The sequence below is a fragment of the Paroedura picta genome, chromosome 3 (assembly GCF_049243985.1).
Source record: "Paroedura picta isolate Pp20150507F chromosome 3, Ppicta_v3.0, whole genome shotgun sequence".
NCBI lineage: Eukaryota > Metazoa > Chordata > Lepidosauria > Squamata > Gekkonidae > Paroedura > Paroedura picta.
In genome coordinates, this window is record NC_135371.1 from 174372230 (window position 1) to 174392751 (window position 20522).

At 52.2% G+C, this 20522-nt stretch overlaps 1 protein-coding gene across 2 annotated transcripts in view; it reads right to left on the reverse strand.

Moving 5' to 3' along the window:
• The window catches only part of DNMT1 (DNA methyltransferase 1), a 43761-nt gene that overhangs the window by 2857 nt on the left and 20382 nt on the right, over positions 1-20522 (reverse strand). For both annotated transcript variants that reach the window (XM_077329760.1, XM_077329758.1), the window contains exons 18-32: positions 19606-19721; positions 18718-18922; positions 15899-16032; positions 14714-14887; positions 12396-12617; positions 11158-11350; positions 10066-10156; positions 8852-8986; positions 7722-8004; positions 6116-6257; positions 5709-5875; positions 4550-4727; positions 3281-3476; positions 2064-2227; positions 257-373 (exon numbers count right to left, since the gene is read on the reverse strand). In XM_077329760.1, coding sequence (XP_077185875.1) covers positions 257-373; positions 2064-2227; positions 3281-3476; positions 4550-4727; positions 5709-5875; positions 6116-6257; positions 7722-8004; positions 8852-8986; positions 10066-10156; positions 11158-11350; positions 12396-12617; positions 14714-14887; positions 15899-16032; positions 18718-18922; positions 19606-19721 — 2517 coding nt within the window. The remainder of the gene's footprint in view (positions 1-256; positions 374-2063; positions 2228-3280; positions 3477-4549; positions 4728-5708; positions 5876-6115; positions 6258-7721; positions 8005-8851; positions 8987-10065; positions 10157-11157; positions 11351-12395; positions 12618-14713; positions 14888-15898; positions 16033-18717; positions 18923-19605; positions 19722-20522) is intronic.

Sequence of the window (20522 nt, forward strand, 5' to 3'; positions counted from 1 at the left end):
CTATGTAACTTCTTTCTAGCACAGCATTCTCACTAAGAAAGCAGGCCACACCACTGATATCAATGCCATAAATAGCGTCGTCTAACAAGCAAATCTGAATCTACAATGAGGCCGGCATGGAAATCCAGAGGAAAGCTGTTCCAGGTGTCCTCCGTGGCTTCCCGGGGTCGGAAACAGAAATGTCACAGAATTGTCAATCATAGAGTTGGAAAAGACCTCATGTCCCAGAGCATGTAGTGTAGGAGGGTAACCCTACCTGTCTGTGCTTGTCAAGTATGTTTCCAAACAGCCGGTAGGTATCGGGGAATCCCTGGGAGCGAGCACACTCCCGCACGCTCACGACTCGATGCTGTTCGGGGTGAAGCACGCGGCCCTGCAAAAGACAAGAGGCCAGTGGTACTTTAAAGATGAACACAGTTTCTAGCAGGGTAGGAGCTCCCATGAGCCGCTGCTCACTTCTTCAGATACAGTGAGAATGAGCGACCCGCTGTCCTTCTATCTTAAAGAGTGATTTCGGATGGCGAATGCCAATAGCAGGCAAATGGCAACAGCAGGTGAATGACAGCACCAGATGTGACTGGATGAGGTGTGATATGCAGAGGGGAAGTGGGCATGGAAATCAGCACTGGTCACGAGATGGGAAACCAATGTCTCAATTCAGGCCAGGAAGATGCGAGATCTTAAGCTTCGTTATCAGGGACTGCCTTTTCCACTATACCCCCCAAATGTCGCTAAGATCATCTGACTAAAACATGCTGAAGAGTTCTGTCCCAAAGGAATTGAGACTGGCCTCAACCATGGCCAGAGCCTTTTGAAATCTGGCCCCGGCTTGGTGAAATGCTCTGCCAAGAGGCCCTGTGTGACCTTAACCAGTTCTGCAGGGCTGTTCCATCAGACCTAAGGTCATGGCCCAGATGGATCATCAAGTAGTGTTGGCTGGGTGACCTTGGGCTTGTCACAGTCTTGATAGAGCTGTTCTCACAGTTCTGTCAGAGCTCTCCCACCCCCAACTCCCTCACAGGGTGTCTTTTCTGTGGAGAGGAAAGGGAAGGGCCTTATGCTCTGTGTGTGAGAACCTGTTGGTCGTCCCCGGCCCGAAGGAAGCACGCCTAGCCTCGACCAGGGCCAAGGCTTTTTCAGTCCTGGCCCCTACCTGGTGGAATGAGCTCCCGGGTGATCTGCGGGCCCTGCGAGATTTGTCAGCTTTCCGCAGGGCCTGTAAAACGGAGCTCTTCCACCAGGTCTATGGTTGAGGCTGGGGTCAGCGAATCAGGGACATCGCTCCCCCCCTAGGAGTTGGAGTGTACGCTACTCCCCTATCCTTTCCTCTTCACTTCTTTAATAATTGGGGGAGGGATGGGATTTTTAGCCGCCATGTTAGTAGATTGGTGTTTTAATGGGATTAGTTGTTTTGACCCGCCTCGAGCCTGTCGGGAGAGGCGGGAAATAAATCTAATAATAATAATAATAATAATAATAATAATAATAATAATAATAATAAGGCGATTGGAAGCGACTCTGAGTCGCCTTCGGGTGGTGTGAAGTGGGTTATGAAAACCAACTCTCCTAAGATTGAGGGGGACACAACTAAAAAGGCCCTGTTACTCATCCCAGAAAATAAGAACTATGCGAATATTTTCTAAACTGAAGAAATACATCAGTATTAACTGACATATCTAGTTTCAGCTGGGGAGCCAGGTCAGTCTACGGTAGCAGAGTACAGGTTGCACCTTCGAGACCAAAGAGACTTTGGAGGAATCATCTCTGGAGTGTCAAAGCACCCTCTGTAGTACCTGATAAAGGGAGCTCTGATTCTTAAAAGCCCAAATCCTGGAAACCATGTGGGTCTTTAAGACTCTACTCTACTTGAACGTGGCTGCTGTAAAGCAACAGCTGTGCAAAATTGAAGCTGTGCAAAATTGTTCATTGAGGTGGGGGAAAAGATGAATCTAGAATGATTAACTCTCTCTCTCTATCCAGCTGGGCTCTTTGCCTGAAGAAAGGACACGGCTTCTTTTATTGCTGCGACTTCCCTCGCTCCGGCTCGAGGGGCATTCCCTCACCTGCTTCCCCATGGGCTCCGGGTTGGTGACCGTCGTGCTGAAGAAGCCGTCCCATTCTAGCCGGCCGTACAAGCCGGCCCAGTGGTTGTGCCGGTTCCCAGTGTGAGGCAGGCACCAAGGGATGAGGGTGTTGAACTGCCGGTCCGCCGGGTCGCACGGCTTGCCTGGAGAGCACAAGAGAACTCAGACTACTTGGCAGGTGGGAAGGGCATGCTTTGACATTGCTCAGCAACACAGGCAGAGGTCTCTGAAGGAAGTGGGGTGACGGGGCAGGGGGCTAACACCGTGGGAGGGGGGGTTTCCGGACAACTGACCTACCAAGACAAAAAGGGTCTTTTGGACACACCCTTTAAGCTGCTTCATGAGATAAGCAGCCTTGGTGCAGGGGTCCCCAATGGGGAGCCCGTGGGCACCTGAGTGCCTACCAAAAAACCTGTCAGCTTTTTAAAGAAAGTGGGTGAGGTTCCTGCTCAGCAGAGCTTCTGACTGGCCACAAGAGATCGCATTATCCATGCAGGTTAAAATAACATCGTTTTAATGGCAGTGGCTGGAGGGACCCTCCCTGGTCTGACCCAGCAGGGCTCTCCTGAGGTTGTTGTTGGCCCTGCAGAGGAACTGGCTGGCTGCTGTGTGGAGCCGGATGCTGGACTAGATGGACCACTGATCAGATCCAGCAGGGCTCTTCTGCGGTTCTTAAGTGCCTACCGGCTCAAAAAGCCTGCGTACCCCAGCCAGAAACCCTGAAATACTGAATTTATCTGGGCGTAGCCTTATCACCATGTGCCCAAGGAAGCCCCATCTTGTACCTTGTAAGACAGAGCACTTCCGCCAGGCATATGGTTGAGGCCAGGGCAGCTCTCCCACTAATCCATCAGAGGATCCCCTCCAATATTGAGATCTCTAACATCGAGATCATGGTTAGATGTATTGTATTGGTGCCACCCTCTTCTGAACATTATTCTCTCCACCAGGCTGAACTAAGATCAGAATTGTGACCACCGCCGCTATATGTTATGTGATATGTTATATGTAACTTTTAATTGGGGTTTTTATGGGGATTTTATTGTGTTTTAACTATTTATGTTGTAAACCGCCCTGAGACCTATTGGGAGAAGGGCGGTCTAAAAATTAAATAATAATAATAATAATAATAATAATAATAATAATAATAATAATAATAATAATAATAATAATAATAATAATAATAATAATAATACCTTCGGCACAGGAACAGACCCCTCGCAGGGCTCCTGTGCTGCTCCGCCCGTTTTTCTTGTCGTGGTGTGTGTAGCGCAGCTTCCGGGTGGTCGTGCCGTCCGACAGGCGGACCTCGATGTTGGGCAAGTCGCGCCAATCCGAGCCGGGGGCCAGCGGGATGTGTCTCATCCTGGCAGCTACCAGCGCACTCATATCCTGGGAAGGGGAAGACCGCCGTTAGTGCAGCCTCGGCTCCCGGGATGTCCACTGCCAACCTGGCAGACCAAGGCCCTCCTTCCCACTCCATTACAGGAGGCCGGCTGAGCCCGATCTTGGGAACCGAGCAGGGTCGGCCCTGGATGGGAGAACCCCAAGGAGGTCCAGGGTTGCTACGCAGAGGCAGGCAATGGGAAAGCACTTGCTTGACCCTTTTCAAACTGCCTCTGTATCCTGGTTTAGTGAATGGTTGCTAGTGGAATTTTTTTGGGGTCATTTCTGACAGACCTGATTTGGCAACCGGCTGCTAGCAAAATTGATATACCTATTCAAACACACCTGCTTGCATTGGCCTAGCACAGCGTGGGTAAGCTGCTTAGGAGGGAAATATTACCTCCCCCCCATTTTCTACCCCTTCCCTGCCCTTCAGAATTGCTGTGTTGTGCTGTTTCAAATGCCCATTGAGTTTCCTACAGTGGTGTTTTTCCCCCCTCTGCCCTTTGTTGCTGTGCGATCTTCCGTGGATTTTTCTAACGTTCTAAATGAAGCGATAAACCTTTCTTTAGCAGGAACACGAGGACTAAAGGAGGAGGAACAAAGGAGGGAAGGTATTCCACCATATTCTTACAATGGTGGGCAGCAGTTCCCCCCCTAGTAGATGGGGGTTTGGTCTGCTGTCCTTGTTGGTTTTGTATTTTGTTAATTGTTCTGTTTTAGTGGGTTTTTTAAAGAGATTTGTATTTTATTTTGTCCTGTAACCCAGTGGTCAGCAAACTTTCCAACGCTGCGGACCGGGGGACAGAGAGAAGGAACCGCGGCCCGGTGTTGGGGACCACCGCTATAACCCACCACGAGCTGGCTTTGCAGAGGCTGGCGGGTAATAAATTCAAATAATAATAGAAATGCCCCAGGAATTCTGGAGAAGCAACCAGACTGTGCTTCAGAAATCAAAAGGACAGCTCTCTGTCGTCATTATTCCTGGGACGCTTTGCTATCAGCCTCCCCCCCCCGCCCTCCTGTGGGGCTGCCTGAATCCCATCGCTGGACAAGAGATTTTAGAAAGCGCCTCTCACCTTACAGATGTGATCCCTGAGGATGGGCTGGTACTGGGAACCTCGAATCTGCCTCTGGAACCAGGACTGCGGCTCCCCGTTGTAGGAGATTTCCAGGGCCGAGGCCCCGTTCCGGACCTCGGGCAGGTCGGACATGGTGTCCCGGACTGTGATGGTCCGGAATGGTCCCGAGTAGGTCCTGCAGGAAGTCAAAAAGAAGCACTTTCCTGTCTGGCTGCTCCCACTTCTGAAGAGCATGGCCCACAGGATGAGCAGCCAAGCTCAGCAGCAGCCTGGAGAGAGTTCCAGGGAGCATCTGGGTCAGTCTGCTGTACAAGAGCTAAGTCCAAGTCCGCCTTAGAAACCAACGAGATTCTTTGGGGTAAAAACCTTTGAGAGGCGAAGCTGCCACGACCAGATTTGGGTCTCTGTTTAAAGGAGAGCCTGCTCATGATTGCATTTATTTATTCAAAACATTTATAGAATCATAGAATCATAGAGTTGGAAGGGGCCACACAGGCCATCTATTCCAACCCCCTGCTCAACGCAGGATCAGCCCAGAGCATCCTAAAGCATCCAAGAAAAGTGTGTATCCAACCTTTGCTTGAAGACTGCCAGTGAGGGGGAGCTCACCACCTCCTTAGGCAGCCTATTCCACTGCTGGATAGAATCATAGAATCATAGAGTTGGAAGGGCCATGCAGGCCATCCAGTCCAACCCCCTGCTCAACGCAGGATCAGCCCAGAGCATCCTAAAGCATCCAAGAAAAGTGTGTATCCAACCTTTGCTTGAAGACTGCCAGTGAGGGGGAGCTCACCACCTCCTTAGGCAGCCTATTCCACTGCTGAACTACTCTGACTGTGAAAATTCTTTTCCTGATATCTAGCCTATATCGTTGTACTTGAAGCTTAAACCCATTACTGCGTGTCCTCTCCTCTGCAGCCAGCAGAAACGGCATCCTGCCCTCCTCCAAGTGACAACCTTTCAAATACTTAAAGAGGGCTATCATGTCCCCTCTCAACCTCCTTTTCTCCAGGCTGAACATTATGAGCCGCCCTCCTTTGTGACGGAGCTCGTGGCGGCTCGCGATATAAATAAAACGCATAAAACAGAATGCCTAACCTCCGTTGTTATTATTCTTACTATTTTAAAATCACAGAACTGGACTGCTGGTAATTACCTGGTGATGTTGCTAACAAACTTCTTGTCGTCCACCACCACGCTGAGCTGGCAGGCCCGGGGAGCGAAAACATGCAGGGGTTCCGGGAACATGGGAAGCTTCTCGCCGGGAGCTGCTGCCAAGACGATGGCTCGACGACGCGTTTGGGCCACGCCGTACTGACCAGCCTGTAAGGGGTCACACACGCGTCCGTGAGGTCCCTCAAGGCCCAAATGCCACAACTTCCAATCCATGCTGGGTTCTCTGGCATGAATCTGAATATGGTGCATGGCTTACAGGTCACACTGGGGCCAACTTACCCACGAGAATCCAGCTGTACCAGGCTGCCTCCCTTCCCCTCTGATTAAAAGCCTAGATGTGTTTTGCTCCCCCTTCTGCCCATCAGGGAGACTGTCTGCCCGCCATACCTGCAGCACGCCAAAAGTGCACTGGTATCCCATCCGGACGAGGCACCGCAGGGTCAGCTTCAGGACCATGGAGCGCCGGAAGGAAACAAAGTTCCTCACGTTCTCGAGCAGGAAGAATCTCGGCCTGTAGTAGTCGCAGTAGCTGGAAAGCGATGTGGAGGGAAAGTGTCAGCATCCGATGGGGGTGGGTTTTGCGCCAGCTCTCCCCATCTCCGCCAGATGGCTTAAATAGGAGGTCATGGCAAGGCTCAGCGATCCTTTTCCACCCTCCTAATCCAGCCCAGGTGGAAGTCTTCCCCCTCACCTCCTGCCTGGTCCTTTAAACTGGAGATGCCGGGGATTGAACCTGGGACCTTCTGCCTGCCAAGCAGAGACTCTACCCCTGAGCCAGGGTCTCTGGTCAAGGTCTTTCCCACCCCCTCCTGCTTGGGCCTTTTCACTGGAGATGCTAGGGACTGAACCTGGGACCTTCTGCCTGCCAAGCAGAGACTCTGCCCCTGAGCCAGGGTCTCTGGTCAAGGTCTTTCCCACCCCCTCCTGCTTGGGCCTTTTCACTGGAGATGCTGGGGACTGAACCTGGGACCTTCTGCCTGCCAAGCAGAGACTCTGCCCCTGAGCCAGGGTCTCAGGTCAAGGTCTTTCCCATCCCCTCCTGCCGGGACCTTTTAACTGGAGATGCCGGGGATTGAACCTGGGACCTCCTGCATGCCAAGCAGAGGCTCTGCCACTGAGCCAGGGTCTCAGGCCAAGGCCTTTCCCATCCCCTCCTGCCTGGTCCTTCTAACTGGAGATGCTGCCAGGGATTGAACCTGGGACCTCCTGCCTGCCAAGCAGAGGCTCTGCCACTGAGCCAGGGTCTCAGGCCAAGGCCTTTCCCATCCCCTCCTGCCGGGTCCTTCTAACTGGAGATGCTGCCAGGGATTGAACCTGGGACCTCCTGCCTGCCAAGCAGAGGCTCTGCCACTGAGCCAGGGTCTCAGGCCAAGGCCTTTCCCATCCCCTCCTGCCGGGTCCTTCTAACTGGAGATGCTGCCAGGGATTGAACCTGGGACCTCCTGCCTGCCAAGCAGAGGCTCTGCCACTGAGCCAGGGTCTCAGGCCAAGGCCTTTCCCATCCCCTCCTGCCGGGTCCTTCTAACTGGAGATGCTGCCAGGGATTGAACCTGGGACCTCCTGCCTGCCAAGCAGAGGCTCTGCCACTGAGCCAGGGTCTCAGGCCAAGGCCTTTCCCATCCCCTCCTGCCGGGTCCTTCTAACTGGAGATGCTGCCAGGGATTGAACCTGGGACCTCCTGCCTGCCAAGCAGGGGCTCTGCCACTGAGCCAGGGTCTCAGGCCAAGGTCTTTCCCATCCCCTCCTGCCTGGTCCTTCTAACTGGAGATGCCGGGGATTGAACCTGGGACCTTCTGCCTGCCAAGCACAGGCTCTGCCACTCAGCCAGGGTCTCAGGCCAAGGTCTTTCCCCTCCCCTCCTGCCTGGCCCTTCTAACTGGAGATGCCGGGGATTGAACCTGGGACCTTCAGCATGCTAAACAGAGGCTCTACCACTGAGCCACGGCCCCTCCCAGGGCTCAGCCATGAGAAAAACAGTATCGACCGTGCTCACCTGAGAAAGGAGACCACGAGGGAGTTCTTGAATTTTGAGTAGGTCCGGGAATTGAAGCGGTTCATGCCGCTGAAGCCTTGGCAAGGCGGACCCCCACACAGCATCTCCACGTCCCCCTTCTGTGGCAGCTTCTGGCCGAGGGAGTTGGTCTTCTCCCCTGACATGACCAGCTTCAGAAGGACGTTGCAGTCTTCCGTGAAGACCGTCGTGCCGGGGTTGTTCAGGCGGAAGGCCTGCGCGGCTGGTTCCCACATCTCAATGGCCCACAATGTCTCAGAGACTTCTGAGGTGGGGGAAAAACAAACAAACAAAAAATGCTCCACTGCTCCTGAACTTCTTCCATCGGCTTTTTGTTGACTATGGATGTTAGTTGTGCCATTTTTGCTAAATCAGCAAGTTTATCCAATCACAGTTCAATGGTTGGTATCTCTGGAGATTTCCAGTTCTTGGCCAAGACTAGTCTTGCTGCTATAGTAGCATAAAAAAACCCAGATTTCCGGCATGGGAGGGGAGTAAATCTGGACACAAACTTAATAACATATATTCAGCTCTCATAGGAAACTATTAAACAACTCTTCTAAAACAGCATGCACTTTTGCCCAAAATTTATTCACTTTCCCAGATCTCCATCACATATGGAAAAAGGACCCTGAGAATGTTGTACTATAATTGTTGTACTCCCTGCTTAGCCTAGCTGGAAAGGGCCATCTATGAATTAAATAAACCATAGTAATGGCTAGAGAGTCAGACTGGGATCTGAGAGACCCAGGTTCGAGTCCCTGCTCTGCCATGGAAGCTCGCTGGGTGACCTCGGGCCAGTTACGCATAGCCTCCACCTGACCTACCTCGCAGGGTTGTTGAGGGGGGAAAACAGAGGAGAGGAGAAGGATGTGAGCCCCCTGGGGTCCCGAGTGGGGAATAAATGAAATAAATAGAACAATAAATAAAATGGACATTCCCAAACCCAATTGGGAGGGGTATAAGTCCACATCTCCCTTTTATGTTGTAAGCAGATAGTCTGTCATTGTGGCTCCTGCAACCATACATCCATTGTCAATTCTGCAAAAAAACAAACAAACAAACCAAAAAAGACAAGCACCCTCCCCATTTTTTTTTTACAAAGGCCTTGCCTGCTTGGTGAAACCCTTCCGACAAGCCCCCGCAGCCCGAGAAAACGTCCAGGGTGCGCAGTTTCGGGGGCTTCACCTCCGGAGCTTCGAGTTCGCTGGGTTCCGACACGCCCGACGATTTCATTTTGCTTTTGCCTAGGTCAGGAAAAAGAAGATTGTTGCCCCCATGGGTCCCCAAATGTGGGGCCCATGGGTGCCATGGGCCCGGCTGCCACCTTTCCTGGTGTCTACCAAGTTTCAGAAAGTGGGTTGTGCAGGGTTGTTTTTTTTTAAGCGGTTTGACAGCAGCGGTCACTGTGCCACAAGGATCTCTGCAGTGTGGCTGGCTCTGCCTTTTGCGGCAGCCATTGGTGTCTCATGGATGGAGTCCCCCTGATAAAGCACATGAAAGCTTATACCCAGAATAAAATTGTGTTGGCTTTAAAGGTGCCGCTGTATGCAAACATTGTCCTGCTGCTTCAGACCAACACAGCAGTCCAACTGACTTGATCTGATTTCCATGATAGAATCCCAGAACTATAGAGTTGGAAGGGGCCATGAAGGCCACCTAATCCCACTTCCTGCTCAGTGCAGGATCAGCCTCATCCAGAAGAAGGATCTGTCCAGCCGCTGCTTGAAGACGGCCAGTGAGGGGGAGCTCCCCACCTCCTCAGGCAGCCCATTCCACTGCTGAACTAGACTCCTAGAATCCTAGAGTGGGAAGGGGCCATCCAGGCCATCTAGTCCCACCCCCTGCTCAGTGCAGGATCAGCCTCAGGCATCCAGGAGAAGGATCTGTCCAGCCGCTGCTTGGAGACGGCCAGTGAGGGGGAGCTCCCCACCTCCTCAGGCAGCCCATTCCCCTGCTGAACTAGACTCCTAGAATCCCAGAGTGGGAAGGGGCCATGAAGGCCATCCAGTCCCACCCCCTGCTCAGTGCAGGATCAGCCTCAAGCATCCAGGAGAAGGATCTGTCCAGCCGCTGCTTGAAGACCACCAGTGAGGGGGAGCTCACCACCTCCTTAGGCAGCCCCTTCCACTGCTGAACAACTCAGACTGTGAAATTCTTTTCCTGATATCTAGCCAATACTGTTATACACACAGATTTTTCTTCAGGGCAATACAGACAGAGTGGTGCTTTCTGATTCACGAAGGGGGCTCTGGGGACCATGGGGGAGAGAAAGGAAGGCGAGACTGAAGATGTCGTTTAAAAAAATCTTTCTCGGACTGCCCACCTTTCCCTTTTCCTTTCCCCTTCCCTTTGTTTCCGGAACTTCGGGCGTGGTAAGGGGGGTCCTCGAAGCTTTTTGTTTTCGCACTGTATGCCTGGGGAAAAAAGAAGGCAAAATTAAAACAAAACCTGCCACCAAACCAGCATGGTTCACAAGATGCTAACTGCAGAAGGCTCTTCCTAGGCCCAAAGAACACCAACAGGAAGTAGATATAGCCAAAGGGTTGTGCGTTATCCGGCAGGCATCTCCTGTGGTGCCACAACAGCCCCCCTCCCCAGGCTGGGTTTGGAGCATCAGTAGGAAGTCAGACCCTATTTGTTTCCTGCTCCGGGCTGAGAAAAACCTCGGGATTTTGGGGGTGGAGCCTCAGGGCAGGGTTTGAGGAGGGAGGGACTTCAGACGGGCATGATGACATAGAGCAGGGGTAGTCAACCTGTGGTCCTCCAGATGTCCATGGAAGCGTTTGCTGGCAAGGGCTCATGGGAATTGTAGGCCATGAACGTCTGGAGGACCACAGGTTGACTACTCCTGACATAGAGTCTACATTCCAGAGCGGTCATTTTCTCCAGGTGAACCAATAGTTGTAATTGTGGGAGAAACTACAGCCACCACCTGGAGATTGGCAGCCCAGGGGAGCACATGCTGCTGAAAATTCTCCTGCACTATCCGGTATAGCTCAGGCTAGACCGGCCTCATTACATCTTGGACGCTACACGGGGTCAGCCCTGGTCAGGGCATGGATGGGAGACCAGCAAGGAAGTCCAAGGTTGCTGTGCAGAGGCTGGGAAAGGCAAACCACATCTACAGGTGTCTTGCCAAAAAACCCAAAGGAGTCGCCAGAAATTAGCTGTGACCTAATGGAACATTCCACACCCACGGCTTGTGATTTATCGGCAGCCCTCACTGGAGTTTTTAAATTGTGACTTTATGGGTTTTTAAAAAACCCGCCCAAACTGCGGTGTTTTTTATACTGTGGTGCTGTAAGCTGCATCTTGAGTTCCGGCAAGAGAGATTGGTGGGTAATGAATGTTTTAAGTAACTAAAACAGAGAAACAAACGCTGCAGGGGTCCAGCTACGCCGGGGGGAAAGGTCACCTCCAGGAAATAGAAGCGATCAGAGCCGCTGGCCGAGTAGTCTTGGATGCACTCCGTCAAGTCTTCCCCGTACACCACCGTGCAGCGGCCCTGGACGTCTCTGAACTCCACGGTGGCCTCCTCGTCGCTCCAGTACAGCAGGTTGATGTCCGCGTGGTAGCTGGCCTTCACGGACTTGTGCGAGTTCTCTGGCCTGGGAAGGGACGAAACCAAACGTCAGCCTTCCAGCAGGATGAAAGGGGAGGGGGAAACGACCCTGTAGAATGTCCAGCAAAATTTCAAAATGAGCTGAGCTTCCTTGATTTGGCAAGCACAGCTCTTCCCAAAAACTCTGCTCCAGAATTTGCAAAGTTTTGTTGCCACGAAACCAGTGGCTCTTTGTTTAGTTTCAGGGATCCTCAACATGGCGCCCATGGGCACCCCTGAGATCTTGCCTTGAAAACCCTGCAAGGCTGCCATGAGGTGGCTGTGCCACAGAGGCCACGGCGCATCCACAGAGGCCACAGCGCATCACCGCATAGCCTTTGGATACCCTCTCTTCTAGACGGTAAGAGGCAGCTGCTCTTTTATGCACCCCAATTTAAAATGGTGACCAGAAGGGGGCAGGGGCAGGGTTTCCAATACCCATTTATTAATTTATTTATTTGATTTCTATACTGCCATATGGCTCAGGGAGGTTTACATACATCATGGGGGGGATACATGGAACGAATTAATATATGACATAAATAAATACAACAACAATAATCTAACAGTGGTTCTAAATAACACAATTTCCGTGATCTTAAACAATATAACAGGAACTTAGCTAAGGCCCTTAGAGAGGTCAGATTGGTTCAGGCCATAGAGGGGATGTCTAAGGAGGGACCTGTGGTCAGTCTCAGGCAAATGCCTGGCGGAGGAGCTCCCTTTTGCAGGCCCTGCGGAACTGTGGGAGTTCAGGCAGGGCCCTGATCTCTTTGGGGAGCTCGTTCCACCAGGTGAGGGCCAGGACAGAAAAAGCTCTGGCCCTCGTTGAGGACCGACATGCTTCTTTGGGGCCAGGGATCACTAGCCAGTTGGCGGTGACAGAGCGTAATGCTCTTTTGTGGGTGTAGGCGGAGAGACGGTCTCTTAGGTACGCTGGGCCCAGACCGCGTATGACCTTGAACCAAAACCTTTATGACTGATTATGATTATTGTGACTGATCCCACCCACCCACCACCAAAGTCAAATCCCATAATAAGCGGCTTTTCACCTGTACAGCTTGTAGACCCGGAGTTTGATTTCGGCTTCGTTGGGGCGGCCGTTGCTGCGCAAGTTGCAGAAGATGGCTTTGATGCGGCCGATGCGGTACGGTTCTGGCGCATCCTGGTTGCTCCCTTTGATGTACTCAGAGTACTTTCGGTAATGCTCCGGATGCAGCTCCTCATCCACCGCTTCCTTCTTCTGGCGCTTCACGGGGCTGGCCAGCCGCAGACTGGAGAGAGGGAAAGAGAAGTCCATAGTAGAGCCAGTTTGGTGTAGTGGTTAGGAGTGCGGACTTCTAATCTGGCATGCCGGGTTCGATTCTGCGCTCCCCCACGTACAGCCAGCTGGGTGACCTTGGGCTCGCCACGGCACTGATAAAACTGTTCTGACCGGGCAGTGATATCAGGGCTCTCTCAGCCTCACCCACCCCACAGGGTGTCTGTTGTGGGGAGAGGAAAGGGAAGGCGACTGTAAGCCGCTTTGAGCCTCCTTCGGGTAGGGAAAAGCGGCATATAAGAACCAACTCTTCTTCTTCTTCAGTAATCTCAGGGCTCTCTCAGCCTCCCCTCCCTCACAGGGTGTCTGTTGTGGGGAGAGGAAGGGAAGGCGAGTGGAAGCCGCTTTGAGACTCCTTCGGGTAGGGAAAAGCGGCATATAAGAACCAACTCTTCTTCTTCTTCTTCTAGAACATGTGGGGTGGGGTTGGAGGGTTGGATGTGGGGCAAACAATTGGGAAACTGTCAGAACGGCACCCGCTTTTCTGAAACTGCGACTGCCTTGCCTTTAATGGTCCAGTTAGTCGACCTGACATGAACATAAATCATTCAAGCCTCAACACATGCCTTTTTGATGCCTACATGCAAATGTATTAAAGAATGACCACCCATTCTTAGAAGGAAAGGCCTGTTCAAATTTAATTCTGGCATTTGTTCACTGAAACAGTAACATACCAGAATCAAATGCACAGTAACATACCAGAATCATGCTCAAGGAATGAAAGAGATGGGCCCTAATCAGCTTCACTGATCAAGTCGGCCCTAATTACAGCCAAGAGGTTTTTTAATTACAGTTTGCCGCTCTGGCACGCATTACGGAAAGCCGTTTATTTTAAATAATTGTTATTTATTAAATATTTTATTTAGAATATTTTCATGCTGACACTTCCGAGTCCTGTTTGACGGGGTTATGTGTACATCCAGAGTGTTGTAACTCAAGTCACTAAAACAAAAGCACCGCAAAAACTCATTTACGACACAAGTAGATCATGAAAAGCTAAAGATAGTTTCAGAGGGTAGCCATATTAATCTGCCACAGAACAGCTAGGTCTGAGCCCATAACACTTAAAAAGCCAAAGGGACTGGAGAACTATAAGCTTTTCAGAGCTCCCTGGATCAAGATTCAAATCCAGCAACCCACAGATAAAACTCCTAAAAAGCTGGTATGGTAAAAGTCAGAAAGGTCTCCACTGGGATTTAAATCTAGCCTCCCTAAAGATAAACACTCTTTAAAAGCTGGTAAGGTAAAATTGGGAGAACCTGTCACCTGGATTCGAATCTAGCACCCCAAAGATAAAATTCCTATATTTTATTTTTTAATGTATTGGTTTTAATAGACTACTTCTCTGTGCACGAAGGCTCGGGGCAGTTCACAACATGCGTCACATGTACACTATCTATTAAATCACAGTTAAAACATTATTAAAAATGTGTGGTGCTCCGTTACGGCTGCTCCATTCGTCGCTCTGCCTCCTGATGTGTCCCACAGACAGGACACTCTTCCAACTGAGCTCCGACTGAGTGGAGGGAAGCCCAGAGATGGAAGGAGCTAATAAAACCCCTTTCCAGCCTGATCAATAAAGGAGCTACCAATATGTGATGGGAACTGAATATGTATGCCAATACGTATGCTAAAAGAGGATGACAAACTATATTTCATATGTATTAACAAGACAGCAGCAGTAACTCTTAGGTCAGGGCCAATTTATGAAGGGGACTGACCTTACATCACTTAAGATAATAATAGAATATATTCTTATAACATACTCTCATATGCATTAACAATCATTTTGCTAAGAAAAATGGTAAAAACTTCTAGATTAGGATTAATATGTGATGGGAACTGAGTATGTATGTTAAAAGAGGATGGCAAACCATATTAGCTGGTCGCTTTTTTCTCTTTACTTTTCTGTAAATGCTTCATATAATAATAAATAATAAAATTATTTTTAAAAAATCAATAAATAAAGGAGCTACCATGATTGGCATGCTGTTTCCGTGGAAATCCTGCTTCCCTGCCCTACCCAACCAAGTCACGTCACGAACCAACCTGAACGAGAAGGCCTCCGGCAAGAGGAAAACTCCATCCCCGACCCGGTACTGCACCCCATTCTTGGTCGCCACGCCGTAGTACATCTTCCCCTCGGATTCCTCCTGCGGCTCCAAGACTTTGGGGATCTCCTTCTGCCTCACTTCGTCCAAGCGAGTGCAGCTCATGCAGAACCTGGGGAGAAGGGAGACCCGAGCCCTGAATGAGAACTGCGACAAGGTCCTGTTTCTAAACTTTCCTGGCAACTCGTTTTTTGGAAACCTCTGCTCCCGGGGTGGGCTGACAAGGTCTTTTTGGAATACACGAACACCCACGCTTTCAAAATACTGGGGGGGAGGAACTGCGGATCTCTCAGCCTCTCCTCTAGGGGTAGTCAAACTGCGGCCCTCCAGATGTCCATGGACTACAATTCCCAGGAGCCCCTGCCAGCGAACGCTGGCAGGGGGCTCCTGGGAATTGTAGTCCATGGACATCTGGAGGGCCGCAGTTTGACTACCCCCGTACTAAATAAATGTGAAGAGCGGCGGCTTCTAATGTGGCAAGCCAGGTTAGTTTCCCCACTTTGCCACACGCAGTCAGCTAGGTGATCTTGGGCTAGTCACAGTCCTGATAGTGTCGTTCTGACTGGTCCTGTCAGAGCTCTCTCAGCCTCCCCTCCCTCACAGCGTGTCTGTTGTGAGGAGAGGAAGGGAAGGCGATTGGGAGCTGCTTTGAGACGCCTCCTGGAGTGTTGCGCTTGCCAAATGAGAAATGCTCACTTCCCATCCCCTTTGCTTTTGTCCCAGCAGGACCTTCTTCCCAATCCCAAACCACATTTGAAGGACTGTGTCCTTCCACATGCCCCTGGGCACGAACTAAGGATATCAGCCATCTCTTGGCTATGCCACCACTCAGCATGGCCCGTCTGGCTGTGCCCAGAGCTGGGGCCTTTTCTATCATGGCCTTTCCTTTCCTTTCCTTTCCTTTCCTTTCCTTTCCTTTCCTTTCCTTTCCTTTCCTTTCCTTTCCTTTCCTTTCCTTTCCTTTCCTTTCCCCTTTCCCAGCAGATGTGTTTTAAGGAGGAGGGAGAGGTTCAGGGTTTTGCTATTTCCTCTTTGGTTTCAGCTGGAAATTGGAAGTTGAGCAACAATATTTTTATTTTTCATAAAGAAAACAAACCAAGAACCTGACTCCTGTGGGACTCACTTGTATTTGTTGTCCTCGGAGGGCTCCGTCTTCGGGGGAGTTTCAAACCTGGCATACTCTTGATCGTACCACATCTGGTAGAAATATGTCCTGCCGTCGTCTTCCACCATTTTGATTTCCATGTCGAGTCCTCCCTGGGAGGAGTGCAGAGATCGCGTAAGGGATCGCAGGAGGGACTATAGCTCAGGGGAAGAGCCTGTGGTTGGCTTGCCAAAGGTCCCCGGTTCAATCCTTGGCTTGCCTCCAGGGACTGGAGATGCCGGGGATTGAACCTGGGACCTTCTGCCTGCCAAGCAGGGGCTCTGCCACTGAGCCAGGGTCTCAGGCCAAGGCCTTTCCCATCCCCTCCTGCCTGGTCCTTCTAACTGGAGATGCCGGGGATTGAACCTGGGACCTTCTGCCTGCCAAGCAGAGGCTCCGCCACTGAGCCAGGGTCTCAGGCCAAGGCCTTTCCCATCCCCTCCTGCCTGGTCCTTCTAACTGGAGATGCCGGGGATTGAACCTGGGACCTTCTGCCTGCCAAGCAGGGGCTCTGCCACTGAGCCAGGGTCTCAGGCCAAGGTCTTTCCCATCCCCTCCTGCCTGGTCCTTCTAACTGGAGATGCCGGGGATTGAACCTGGGACCTTCTGCCTGCCAAGCAGAGGCTCTGCCACTGAGCCAGGGTCTCAGGCCAAGGCCTTTCCCATCCCCTCCTGCCTGGTCCTTCTAACTGGAGATGCTGGGGATTGAACCTGGGACCTTCTGCCTGCCAAGCAGAGGCTCTGCCACTGAGCCAGGGTCTCAGGCCAAGGTCTTTCCCATCCCCTCCTGCCTGGTCCTTCTAACTGGAGATGCCGGGGATTGAACCTGGGACCTTCTGCCTGCCAAGCAGAGGCTCTGGCACTGAGCCAGGGTCTCAGACCAAGGTCTTTCCCATCCCCTCCTGCCTGGTCCTTCTAACTGGAGATGCCGGGGATTGAACCTGGGACCTTCTGCCTGCCAAGCAGAGGCTCTGCCACTGAGCCAGGGTCTCAGGCCAAGGTCTTTCCCATCCCCTCCTGCCTGGTCCTTCTAACTGGAGATGCCGGGGATTGAACCTGGGACCTTCTGCCTGCCAAGCAGGGGCTCTGCCACTGAGCCAGGGTCTCAGGCCAAGGTCTTTCCCATCCCCTCCTGCCTGGTCCTTCTAACTGGAGATGCTGGGGATTGAACCTGGGACCTTCTGCAGGCCAAGCAGAGGCTCTGCCCCTGAGCCAGGGTCTCAGGCCAAGGTCTTCCCCATCCCCTCCTGCCTGGTCCTTCTAACTGGAGATGCCGGGGATTGAACCTGGGACCTTCTGCCTGCCAAGCAGAGGCTCTGCCACTGAGCCAGGGTCTCAGGCCAAGGTCTTTCCCAACCCCTCCTGCCTGGTCCTTCTAACTGGAGATGTCGGGGATTGAACCTGGGACCTTCTGCCTGCCAAGCAGAGGCTCTGCCACTGAGCCAGGGTCTCAGGCCAAGGTCTTTCCCATCCCCTCCTGCCTGGTCCTTCTAACTGGAGATGCTGGGGATTGAACCTGGGACCTTCTTCCTGCCAAGCAGAGGCTCTGGCACTGAGCCAGGGTCTCAGGCCAAGGTCTTTCCCATCCCCTCCTGCCTGGTCCTTCTAACTGGAGATGCTGGGGATTGAACCTGGGACCTTCTTCCTGCCAAGCAGAGGCTCTGCCACTGAGCCAGGGTCTCAGGCCAAGGTCTTTCCCATCCCCTCCTGCCTGGTCCTTCTAACTGGAGATGCCGGGGATTGAACCTGGGACCTTCTGCCTGCCAAGCAGGGGCTCTGCCACTGAGCCAGGGTCTCAGGCCAAGGTCTTTCCCATCCCCTCCTGCCTGGTCCTTCTAACTGGAGATGCCGGGGATTGAACCTGGGACCTTCTGCAGGCCAAGCAGAGGCTCTGCCCCTGAGCCAGGTTCTCAGGCCAAGGTCTTCCCCATCCCCTCCTGCCTGGTCCTTCTAACTGGAGATGCCGGGGATTGAACCTGGGACCTTCTGCCTGCCAAGCAGAGGCTCTGCCACTGAGCCAGGGTCTCAGGCCAAGGTCTTTCCCATCCCCTCCTGCCTGGTCCTTCTAACTGGAGATGCTGGGGATTGAACCTGGGACCTTCTTCCTGCCAAGCAGAGGCTCTGGCACTGAGCCAGGGTCTCAGGCCACGGTCTTTCCCATCCCCTCCTGCCTGGTCCTTTCACCTGGAGATGCTGGGGATTGAACCTGGGACCTTCTTCCTGCCAAGCAGAGGCTCTGCCACTGAGCCAGGATCTCAGGCCAAGGTCTTCCCCATCCCATCCTGCCTGGTCCTTTCACCTGGAGATGCTGGGGATTGAACCTGGGACCTCCTGCCTGCCAAGCAGAGGCTCTGCCACTCAGCCAGGGTCTCAGGCCAAGGTCTTCCCCATCCCCTCCTGCCTGGTCCTACTAACTGGAGATGCTGGGGATTGAACCTGGGATCTTCTGCCTGCCAAGCAGAGGCTCTTCCACTCAGCCAGGGTCTCAGGCCAAGGTCTTTCCCATCCCCTCCTGCCTGGTCCTTTCACCTGGAGATGCTGGGGATTGAACCTGGGACCTCCTGCCTGCCAAGCAGAGGCTCTGCCACTGAGCCAGGGTCTCAGGCCAAGGCCTTTCCCATCCCCTCCTGCCTGGTCCTTCTAACTGGAGATGCTGCCGGGGATTGAACCTGGGACCTTCTGCATGCCAGGCAGAGGCTCTGCCACTGAGCCACATCCCCTCCCTAATGAAATGCTCCATCATTCAGAGGATAGGAAAGTGCCACCAGGTGTAACAGCCCACCGGCTTGTCAACACACCTCTAGAGCCCAGTTCTCCGAAGGAGCTTTGTAGATGACGTTGACTTTGCCATGGATGTAAGCGAGCTGCATGTCCTCACATTCGTCCACCAAGAAGAGCTCCAGAGGGTCAGAGGTCGCTCCCAGGACGGTGTCGGTGCCACGGCAGAACCAGTGGACATGGAACATGGGCTCGTTGTTGGCGTCCTCCCACATGGCAGTGATTCTAGGGGAATTTGGAAGGGGGGCAGGAGAGAAAGAGAGGACGAGTTCCTAAAGATAATCTAAACGGGGGTCTTTTTTTGTCTGTAAGGCTTGTTTTGTGACTGAAGGACAAAGACGTTAAAAAGCTCCGGAAGAGCCTCAGTTATCAGTATTGCTGAAAGATATCGTTTCTCAGGGTTGTCAACTCTGGAAAATTCCTGAAGATTTGGGAGTGGAGCCTGGATTGGACAGGGTAAGATACTGTCAAGTTCAGCCTCCCGTATCACAAAGTGGCCAACCAGTTCCTCTGCAGGACCAATAACAGAACACAGAGATCAAGGCCTTCTCTGAGAAGACTCCCAGAAGAGCCCTGCTGGATCAGACCAAGGAGGTTCTATCTAGTCCAGCATCCAGCCTCACCCAGGGGCCAGCCAGTTCCTCTGGACTGGAGGGCCAGCCACAGGGCAGAGAGGCCGAGGCCTTCCCCTGATGGTGCCTGTTGGCTGTGGGATTCATATGATTAGTGCCTCTGACTGCGGAGGTTCCCCTCAGCCAGCACGGCTAGCAGCCACTCATTTATCCTCCATGAATCTATCTGCCCGTCAGCTTCATTGGACGCCCTCCACTTCCAGCCCTTTGGGAGAGGAAGAAAAGATCCTCATGTACACTCATCCGGACACCTGTCCATTCAAAGTACACACACACCTTGCCAGGTAAAGAGGCTTTGTGGGGTCGTCGGGGCTGACGGAGACACAGTCGCCCACCTGCAGCATCTCTGAATCGATGCACACTTTCTGGTAATAGTTCTTCTTACCGTCGCTCTGCAGTCCGGAGAAATTTTAAAAATTACCTTTGCAGGAAAATGACAAACAGATGCCAGCGACTAGATTCCAAGCATACTAAGGTCATTTGCTTCCTGGCCGCTCTCCTTCCCTACCTGGCAGCTGAGCAGCATTCTGTGTGGCATTCCTAGTCCCACCTTCATTACTTTTTCTTTTTTGGGGTGTGTGTGTGCCTTATGATATGGTTTTCCCAGGTGAATGCAGCCTTTCAAACTCCATCCTCATCTAATGAACCTAGCAGGCTATACAACAGCCATGTAGCTTAATGTCTCAGATTTAATTCCATTATTTATCTCATAGAATCCTAGAATCCTAGAGTTGGAAGGGACCTCCTGGGTCATCTAGTCCAACCCCTTGCACTGTGCAGGACACTCACAACCCTATGGGTGCATAGTGCAGAGGGTTGGACTAGATGACCCAGGAGGTACCTTCCAACTCTATGCTTCTATTATTCTAACCCTCTCGCTCATCCACTGTCACGTGCCACCCCCTTGAGCCTTTCCAGAATCAGCCTCTCCGTCAGATGGCTCTCCAGCCTCTGCTTAAACATTTCCAAAGATGGAGAACCCACCACCTCCCGAGGAAGCCTGTTCCACTGAATATCTGTGTTACTCATAGTTCGTCTTGCTCACTGGGATTCTCAAGTTGGATGAGAGTGAGTTGGACCAAACGGCGGCTCACCAGATGTCCATGGACTACAAGGCCCACGAGCTCCTGCCAGCTGGCAGGGGCTCTTGGGCCTGGTAGTCCATGGACATCTGGAGAGCCACAGTTTGGCTG